Source organism: Myiozetetes cayanensis, unplaced genomic scaffold (genome assembly GCF_022539395.1).
Source record: "Myiozetetes cayanensis isolate MyiCay16 unplaced genomic scaffold, myiCay2020 scf5-8, whole genome shotgun sequence".
Classification (NCBI taxonomy): Eukaryota; Metazoa; Chordata; class Aves; order Passeriformes; family Tyrannidae; genus Myiozetetes; species Myiozetetes cayanensis.
This window is the reverse complement of record NW_026087742.1, coordinates 103,624,903-103,634,727: the sequence shown is the minus strand read 5'-3', so window position 1 is coordinate 103,634,727 and position 9,825 is coordinate 103,624,903. Positions and strand designations below refer to the sequence as shown.

The 9,825-nt window shown below is 43.7% G+C and overlaps 1 protein-coding gene across 2 annotated transcripts; it reads right to left on the bottom strand.

The window, feature by feature from the left end:
• Nucleotides 1-1,194: 1,194 nt before the first annotated feature.
• Nucleotides 1,195-8,975, bottom strand: PRDX4 (peroxiredoxin 4). Of its 2 annotated transcripts, XM_050333419.1 has the most exons (8): nucleotides 8,722-8,972; nucleotides 6,954-7,071; nucleotides 5,858-5,974; nucleotides 5,199-5,321; nucleotides 4,432-4,562; nucleotides 2,868-2,902; nucleotides 1,633-1,679; nucleotides 1,195-1,318 (listed from the first exon to the last, which is right to left on the bottom strand). In XM_050333419.1, exons 1-8 carry the CDS (start codon nucleotides 8,948-8,950, stop codon nucleotides 1,315-1,317), a joined length of 804 nt encoding a protein of 267 aa, XP_050189376.1. In that variant the 5' UTR covers nucleotides 8,951-8,972; the 3' UTR covers nucleotides 1,195-1,314. The 2 variants fall into 2 exon arrangements, with proteins under 2 accessions (XP_050189376.1, XP_050189375.1); XM_050333418.1 differs by lacking the exon at nucleotides 1,633-1,679 and having other exon boundaries at nucleotides 8,722-8,975.
• Nucleotides 8,976-9,825: the final 850 nt, after the last annotated feature.

Here is a 9,825-nt window from a genome sequence, read left to right as displayed (position 1 = left end):
TAACCCTGCAGTAGGCACGTGCTTAGGGGTTATTTGTCAAGCAGCCACTTCTGCTCGGTGTCTGCAGTGAATAACCCCAAGAACTGCTCAGCATTCACCCAAGGCTAAGCAATCACGTAACTTCACAGTGAAAATGGAACTGCTGGTCTAGTTCTGCAGAACTGAAGTGTCTGTGTATAGGACAGGGAACTGTATGGCGGGATGGGGGAAGGGGATGCAAGTTCTCAGGTGTGTGAGGTCCTACCAAGAGTAATGATGTAGTGGTGTAGACTGGAGCAGGGAGGAAGGCACCTTTTGCCTTTCCAAGGATGACCATGGTGAAAAGCTGACACACGTTTCAGTTGCTGTTTTTCCAGTTGCACAGACTCTGCAATACCATATAAAAAAAAGGGAGAGGTGGGAAGGAGCCAGACAAGACACTGGGGTTTTCCAGTGCACACAAGTGTATCTTACCTGGAGATGCTCTGTTCCCTTGAGAGATGAAATTCATACACATGAGCTATAAGAGTGATGTGATCATTGCACTTGTCAGTACCAATTCTGGGAAAGACTACAATTACTCCCTTAAAGCTGGGAGCCACTAACCACTACATTCATCTGTTAACAGTGTAGGGACAGGGAAAAAATTCAGACCATGTGAAAACAGAATCGACCTTATCAGCAAACACACTACAAATTCAAGTGTGGAAAATTCACTGGTTCAGCTCTTGAATCACATGAACTGGCATAGCTGTATTTTTTTCAGAGCAGTTGTACTGATTTATGTAGCTTAGGGGATGTCCTTAGTAGTTTAAAAATGTTTTCCAGCTTCAGACGGACTGGAAATTTAATTCAGCAACTGTCACTTATTTCTGGCTTTGTGGTTCGCTGCTATTGCCTCTGGACTACAGACTAATGTACCATAACAAAATGGCTCTTTTCTACCTGTAGCTCCTAGAACGTGACCAAACAAAAGAGTTTTGTGGAAGTAATCTAGTAATACCAGAAGCCATGAATCTAAGCCCAAGCTGCTAAGATAAGAAAAGCTGGGGAAGACTAAGCATCTAAACAAGACTTGAAGGAAAAACATGTAGTTTGTAAGAATATTCTCTGATAACTAATGAGGTACCTGTGCTTTACACAGGTTAGACTTTGTTTAAATAATGAGATCTTTAATGTTTTACCGCAGTTATGTATTACACAAACTCACAGAAGTACCAAAATTAATGAAATTTTATTGGCAAAAATCAAGTTGAATGTGACCTATGTAATTCAACAGAAGCAAGCCTCAGTTCAGTTTATCAAAATACTTCAGTTTTCCAGCTGGATCTGGAATTATCTGTGCAAGAAAGAAAATGACAGTGTTAGTCAAAAGACATGAAAACACAGCAAACTATAAAGCCAACAAAGCACAGTATTTCATGGTAAGATAATATGGCCAACTCGCTAGCAGCACTGAATAATTTATCAGCTCTTGGTACCAGATTACTGTTGACCTCTAAAGATACTTCATGGCAGTAGCAGAGAGATTTAACTAATTGAGGCATGAGAGAGAGTGCAGCCTACCAAAGGAAGAATTTTGACAGCTTGCCCCAAAAGCAAGTTATTTTAATAAATTAATGTCTGTAATCCAGAGTCTTGTAATTTACTTACAGTTCTTCCCTTGGCCACCACACTCTCATGGCTTCCTCTGGTTTAATCTAATTAAATCAAACACATTTAGAAAGCATGACTACATCTTTGAGAAAGGCTTTTTGAACTACTCTGCTATTTAAATTATCTGCAACTTTTGCACATAGGGGATGGAGAATGCTTACACATTGTTTTAGATTTTTAAACTGGCGGTATTGGAGCTGTTCATCTCAGCATTGTAAGACTGTTTTTTAGAAAACATGTTAATGTCACGTTATTTATGTGATTCTATTATGGAGGGCAGAAGTTTTGGTGCCAAAATATGAACGTTAGGCCAGCCAGCTCTTTTTTCATTTTACAGCCTTAATACCCAGCTCCCCCACTACAACGATCCTCTGCTAGCTTGAAAAAATTGACTCCTAGTCTCCAGTCATCCTGGGAAGTTTTCACATCCAGCAAAGGAACATGGTTTAACATTCCACTGTTTTTCACTTTCAAGTACAATGCTCACTAACTGCTTAGAGGCTGCTGGGACCTGCTTTTTGCTGAGACAGCTCTTAAACAACAATGCTTTGTCATCGGCATTTGGTTGAGAAGGAAGCCACATGCTCAAATACATGACAGTGATCTCATCCCAGCTAGGCAGCTCAGACCTCTAGTGAAAGTTTCATTATTCTGCTGAGGCTGCTCCAGGCCAGAGAACACAAACAAGTTCAATGGGTGTTTATCTGAACTCTGGCTCCGCTGCTTGCAGTCACATGGAGGCGAGGAATAACAGAGGAAAAGCAATTGCACAGCAAAGCAGTGCTCTCTGCTGGAGAGCACACTGGCTCTGGCAGATACTACAGCAGCCTGGGAACTTGTTTCTTTCTTTTTCTGGGTAGTGCCTAGGATCTGCAGTAAGAACCAACAGCACCAGGAATTTAAATGCACCAATAATCAAGAAGATAAAAAAACCTCAGGAGTTTCCAACTTCCCCTCATCAGGTGTTAACAGGAAAAAAAGTTGATCACGAACTCATTGCTGATCAAGAGAATTCTGCTCACACACTGGGAATTTGAAACAACTGCAACATGTCTAGTGTGAGGGAAATGAGATCCTCATGAAATCAATAGTAATCCGAAAACTGTAACTATAATAACGTGAGATTACTCATACCTTTTCATTGAAAGTTGCAAAGATTTTGGATTTGGGTCTAGGGGAAATGATAACTGTTTGTTAGCAGTAAATGCATGCAAATATAAAGAGTGACTTACTGTTTCACTGCCAGGTTTCCAACCAGCAGGGCAAACTGAAAAGAAAAGGACAAAGTTAGCCGAAGTATTTTTACACATGCTGACTTTTGTGCACTTAAACTTCTCTTTCTGACCTTGAAATAAAACACCACGCAAGTGTCATATGTAAATATCTGAAACTATTAAATGTACAGTGACACCAATCCCCACCTGAAAACTGCAGATCTCTGGATGGATAACTATGCCTTGCTTTGATTCTTCTGGTTTTCTAGACAAAGTACTGGCAAAGCAGTACCTGGGAATGAACACCTGTTCTAGTAGAAGTTTCTTAGTAAAATTCAGATGACTACAGAGGCTTACCCTTCTTTCTTTAAAACCAAACCTAGGGAAATCTTCTAAGCAAAGAGATCAGCTCAAAGATTTCCACAAGAGATCTTGTCTGGAGCCTTGCTTAGGTCTAAAGGGGTTGTAGCACACATTTACCACCCTGTGTGGCTGGGGGCCTTGTGACCACCTGTACAGCTGCACGTTCTGGAGGGAAGCTCTTACCTCTTCAGAGCTCTCCCCCTGAGGCTTCAGCCCAATGAGTTATGCCATATTACACTGCTTTAAGGCATGTTGACAGACAAAATGCCACCAATGCAGTTAGGAATTGTGGAGAACTGTTTTTCCTGTTCTGTGCAAAGAAACCAGTACGGCTGTCTAGGGAGTCTCCTCTCAGCATTCATGCAAAAGCTGGAAAAAATGTGGTACTCTGGAAACACGCTGCAGATCAATATTCTGTAAGATGGCTTTGCAGCTAAATGAGGGTAAATTTCCTTAGTCAAATGTGTGTAGCCTAAGTACCAGCATTTATCTTTTCAAATCTGTACAGCAAAGCATAATAATGATTTGTACCTTCATATAAAGGTACTTTCAAATGCTCAGTGAAATTGAGTTGAACTGGAAGTTAAGCTGCTGAACATGTGCATTCATATTTAAACAAATGTTCAAATAAAGGAATGTGTTTATTTAAACACATTATTTAAAGAAATGTGAAAAGTTCACGCTGTGCTTGAACTGGAGGAATATGAAGTCTTGAGACAAAGTAATGACCTGAAGCCAGTGAAAGCTGCTTTGTCGGGGAAGATGCTCACATAGCCCTTGTAAAGAAAACACAAGTAATGTGCTTTAACTTCCACAGTATCCCCATGTATCTTGACATGAAACACAGTTCCTTGTCACAGGTTCTCAGTGAATGGCACAGTACAAGGACAGCCTGCATCTCAATTATTTTAGTATCCGAAAGTGTACTGACATATTGGGCTTGATTCTTCACAGCCTCACATTTTGTACAAATTTATGCTTTTGACATATGGTACATAATGCCTTAATTCAGACTAAGGAATGCTTTATGCTCTGCATTCTCATGAATGTGAAGCAAAATGTGAATGACTGTTCCTAAGGAGATACTGGAACCCCAGAACCTTGTAGGAGGGCAATCAAAGCACTTCAGTCACGGCATGAGGCCAGTCACTTTCCTCCAGAAAGCTACAAATACAGCTGTCAGTCTAAGTAAAACTATCTTCAATGTTTAAAAGAGCACCTTCTCCATGTTTGTCTGTGTACTGGAATGCTTGTACCAAACGAAGTGTTTCATCCACTGATCTTCCAACAGGAAGGTCATTCATTGTGATCTGTCGAAGGATTCTCTTGTTGTCAATAATGAAAAGGCCTCTGTGAAAAAAATTTGTGTGTGTTAGGAAACAGAATTAACTATAGGGTTGTGTTTACGCACAATTTTATGTCTGCTGGATGGGAGGAATTTGATCTTTGCAAACACCATACAACACCCACTGCCTCAGAATACTGGTAACTTTTATTCCTTCCCTGGGTATCAGACGACCTGGGCTGAGGGTAAGTTAAAACCAGAAAAGGGTACTTCTCTGCAGAACATAAAATAAGCTTTGACAGGCCCTGCCAGGATGCTGCAGATGCTATGGAATTACAGGTACCCCAAAAGCAACTATTCTGTTTTATGAAAGATGTATCTCTAGGGGTTGGGAGGTAACTTGAGTCTTGACTCCACTTGGACATGGGAGGTCCTTGAGCAACTGCAGTTCTGTGGAATCCTGCATATTCGCCCTGCCCAAGGTATCTGCTGATGACTGCTGTTAAACAGGATATTAACCTTGACCCCTGTTCTGACTCATTATGACTTTTTTGTGTTCAATATTTACTTTGTCTCTTGGCAAGGATCCCCAAGTAAAGTCTGAACTCAAAGACAAATTTCAAATAAATATCAAATTTCAAAATAAAGCAGTAAGTACCACCCCAGCAAAAACCCAACAGAACCATAACCAAGTGAAATACCTAAGTGTATGTCCTTGATCTTCCAGATACACTCCATAATCCTTTGAAATCTGATGTGTCAAATCTGAAAGAAGGGGAATCTTCATTGGTCCGAGTCCTCCTTGTTTTCGAGGAGTATTAATCCTTTGAAAGAAATGAGATACAGATACATTTCTCGTAAAGGTTTACCTTCCCTACACAGAGCCAGAAGTCACAAACCAGAACAGTACAGACACGAGGATTTAGTGCAAGTGACATTTTTTTGTTCAGCATACAAAGGAGATGAACACTATTTCTGGTTCCAGCAAAACGTTCAGCAGATCTTTTGCAGGTTTTGGCCACATCTTTCCTGTCAGTTGCATTTGCTTTATGACACTGTGCTCACAAATTGGGACAGTGTGAAGCATTTACAGATATTTGCATTCTCTTTTTTTTTTTGTACTTGTATTAATTTTTGAACTGAGACATGATGTATTTCAAGCAATACAAATTAAACAAGCTTCAAAGATAAAGGTACTTTCACACACTAGGGTTAAAATTTTTTGATATTAAACATTTGTGTCAATAGCATCACACTTACACATATGATATACCTACACAGGCTAAAAATCTGGGGACTACTGTTACATAAGATGGATCCATGAATAACTTTTAGTGAAAGGGAAAAGTAAGGTACATACCATGCTAAGTGAGTGAATTTTGAGTCCACAGAACATGCTACTACTTCAGTATTTATTGCTCTGAATTCTTCAATTCTGTCACTGAAGGCGATTATCTCAGTTGGACAGACAAACGTACTGGAAAATTTAAGACAAGATAAAGTTAAAATTTCATGAAACATCCAGTAAGTTCTCTGCTTAACTTAAAATGGTGGATTTATCATAAATTATTTCAGCTTTTGCTTATTTTCATTGCTTCTTCAAGTATTTAACTAAAATGCTACCTGACAAATCTTCCACCCTCAGACTCTGGCTTAGTTACAAATGCTTTATTACTGAAGATTATAAATCTACAGTTATCTTACAAAGTAACTGTAAAAAACTCTGAATCCAGATTCTTTTAGATTTTATGAATATTAAGTGGCTGAATGTAAGCACAATAAGCCAATTTTTCAGAGAATGATACTATAATTTGTTGTTACTGTGCATGTCTGCAAGTTTTAATTATTTTGTCTTCAACTTTTTCCACTACAGAAGAAATACAGTGGTAAAGATTACCATTTATAGGGCTTTGAAGCTAATGATATTATAATGTTAAAGTAGTTATGCATCTCTGTCCTCTTCATTTTGTGGAAAAGAATGGGACTGTCTCTCAGAAAGCAGAGATGTTTTCACTCAATCAGTAAATTTACTGCATTCTGAATAAAGGAGATTAATAGTTGTTATGGGATGAGCTTAAAGGAAAAATGCCACCTCTTGGATACACTATATACACACTAGAAAATATAGATGGGATGCTGCCTTCTGTTTGCAGCAGTGATTTCCAACATCAAGCAGAACACAGAAGTTGCCTGAATGGGTTATGCGAAGTTGGTTTTTTTGTGTGGAGACACAAATTAGTGGACACACTTATTAGGACAAAGATTGTGTTACAATTTTACCAACGCATGATGGAAACACAAATGCAAAGAATATATTTTCTTCTGTCACTCCTTTCTTCTCTCCCAAATCCTTACCAAACAAAAATACAAGACCTCAAAAAAAGAGAAAAATTAATGAATTATGAATCAAGTGTAGCTGCACTCAGTCTTGGTATGTCTACTGTGGTTTTACTTACAAGTCAAGAGGATAGAAGAAGAAGACAAGATATTTTCCTTCATAATCTGTTAATTTCAGCTCTTTAAACTCTCCATTGATGACTGCTGTTCCCTCCCAGTAAGGTGCTGGCTTGGAGACTGAAATGCAAAGAATGTTCAATTAAAAGTTGGAATATGAAGCCCCTGTTCAAACCAAGCTGTCCAAGAACAGCTGTTCTTCCTTTGGCTTGAAAAACAACCTCCTGCACACAGTTACAAAACGAAGCTGCTTTGCTGCTCTAATCAGGGACACAGAATCATGAAGAAATGTAGGTTTTAGTACACATGGAAAGCAAATAATTTGACCAACTTGTGCTTATACATGAGCCCTGCGAATCACTGATAATCAAGGCCACACAAACCTTATCTGGGCACACTGAACAAACCACGTGTGCACCACCAGCTCAAGGCAGAGCAGCTGCTGGACTGAAGGGGAAGCCGATTAATATTTCAGGTACTCCCACTGTTCTGTTATGAATAGCTGTTGTGAACCAGAAGCATGAGATGGTTCAAATTCATACTTTTAGCTTTTAGCCATGGAAAACTATTTGAAATTCAAGTTCACAAAAAATGCTACAACATGTCTGGAGACAACTGCCTAAAAATGTAGTGTATATTTATTAAATTACAACTCCTAAGCAAATTATAACTTTAAGATAGTTGTTTCTTAAAAAAATCCAATTAAAATGCATGAAATATAGTTACTATTCCTATCAAAAGGGGTTAACCTTGAATTTAAAATATTAAAAATTAATCTGCCAGATACTATTTTCATAGCCATGTGAATTCCAAGACAAAGGGTATGCTGGAGTTACAAGGTCATCTGAATATACTTGTGATGTCATGGACATTGACGTGCAGCTCCATGAAATTTAGGGAAATGCTTCTGAGAAAAACATATGGAATCTTAATTATTATCTGGATAGCTCTCCTTAGGACAACCAACCCACACTGCAGAATATGGTCAGTGAGGATGTATAACAAAGACCTCCAGATAAGGAGGGAGAAGGAAAAGAAATTTAATACTTTTTATCTTGATCTCTTTCTATATTAAGGTGATTGTTTCTGCAGTTATAAATGCCTGTCTGTAATAACTTACATTGCAAAGGGAGGGAAACCCACACAGCATTGATTACAAGTATTTTTTTTGGTAGCATCTGCAAACGTTTAAAACAGAACTTATACTCTAGCTCAGAAAACTATCTTAAAGCTGTAAATTCTCACACTGAAGATAATTTCTGTGTGATCCCTCTATTCTCTGTTCTGCAGAATGGGACTTTTGGAAAGCAGGTGCCCCCTGAACATCTCCCTGCGACGCAATTTAAGGTGTTTGCACCCAGGTTTGCCACGAAGGCTTTAAATCACAAGAGAGCGCAGGTACGAGGTGCCCGTTCAGCGTTTCCAATCGCACCGGGAGCACGAAACACTTCTGTGCATTGCTGAAAGCGCTCCCCTTATCCCGCTCGCCATTTCTGGGAGCACGGGCCTCGCTGGACGCCCGCGAAACGCCGAACCCGCGGCCAGCCGGCTGGAAGGGGCTGGGGGGAGACAGGAGCTCACCGCCCTCCTTCCCTCCCTCGCTCCCCGCCCGGAGGCCGCAGCGGGGCCGCGGGGAAGGGCAGGGCAGGGCCGGGGAGCACTCGGGGCTCCGCCTGACGTGGCGCTGCCGCCGCCGCTCCCGCAGCGCGCTGCGGGCACATCCCCGCCCGGCCCCGCCGCCCCCCGCCCCCGGCCCCGCCCGGCACCTACTCTTGGCCTGGCTGAGGTGCAGCGAGTGGTCGGACACGGGCAGCCGGGCCGCCTCCCCGGGGTACACCTGCCCTCCCGCGTAGTAATGGCACTGCTCCTCGCCGCGCTGCCGCGCCGGGCGCGGCTCCTCCGGCCCCGCTTCGCCTCCCAGCGCCGCCGCCGCCGCCGCCAGCAGCAGCAGCAGGAGCCGCCCGGGGCTCCGGGCCCCGGCCCCGCCGCCCGCCTCCATGTCCCGCCGAGCGACTGCACGTCCGCGACGGGCGGCGAGGGGCGGCGGCGCCGGGGAGGAGCTTGGCCCGCCCGCCCGCACTGGAGCCCGCAGCACCGCCGGGCCCCCGCGCTGAGGGACCGCGGGCGGGGGGGACGAGCGGCCGGGGCAGCACCACCTCCGGACCGGGCACAGCCACCCACGGACACGGCACCTCCACCGTCTGACCGGGCACAGCCACCCTCTGACCGGGCACAGCCACACCCGGGCCCGGCACCTCCACCCTCTGACCGGGCACAGCCACCCCTGGACACGGCACCTCCACCCTCTGACCGGGCACAGCCACCCCCGGGCCCGGCACGGCCACCCTCCGACCGGGCACAGCCACCCTCTGACCGGGCACAGCCACACCTGGGCCCGACACGGCCACCCCCTCCTGTCAGTGCCCCCCGCTGACCCGGCAGAGCCGACCCCGGATTCGGCTCAGCCAGTCCCCGGCCTGGGTGTGCAGAGAAAAACATCAACACGCGTGTGTGGAGAGAGCGCGCACATGGTCCTGTGCGTGTGATTGCAAAAGGAAACTCTCTGCCGATATGAGAGGTTTCCCGCCTGGTATCGTCTCTCTTATCTGTGGCACCGCGGGTTCCGTGGGCACGGCATCACTCGCGGTCGTACCCATCTATGCCAAGTGCAGCCTCGTACGTTCTGGCCTCGTGAACACACAAAATGTGAAAAGGGCCCCCTGGCCCGAAATCTGAAATTGCTGTGAGTTGAATTGCTGCCAGCTGGGCGGCAACTCACACATGAGCTCCACGTGGCGCTCGTGGTGGCTGTGTCAGGAGTGTGGTTACACAGAAATGAAATACTAAGTGCCTCAATTCATAGAGTCATCAAAT

What these genes read in the sequence shown, in the direction of transcription:
- PRDX4 (XM_050333418.1), bottom strand. Translation starts at nt 8,950, where the DNA reads ATGGAGGCGGGCGGCGGGGCCGGGGCCCGGAGCCCCGGGCGGCTCCTG. An exon ending in GATCAAGGACATACACTTAG is followed by an intron (nt 4,563 to 5,198) that starts GTATTTCACTTG and finishes TTTTTTTCACAG; the next exon opens with AGGCCTTTTCATTATTGACA. An exon ending in GGAAACCTGGCAGTGAAACA is followed by an intron (nt 1,319 to 2,867) that starts GTAAGTCACTCT and finishes TTTCTTGCACAG; the next exon opens with ATAATTCCAGATCCAGCTGG.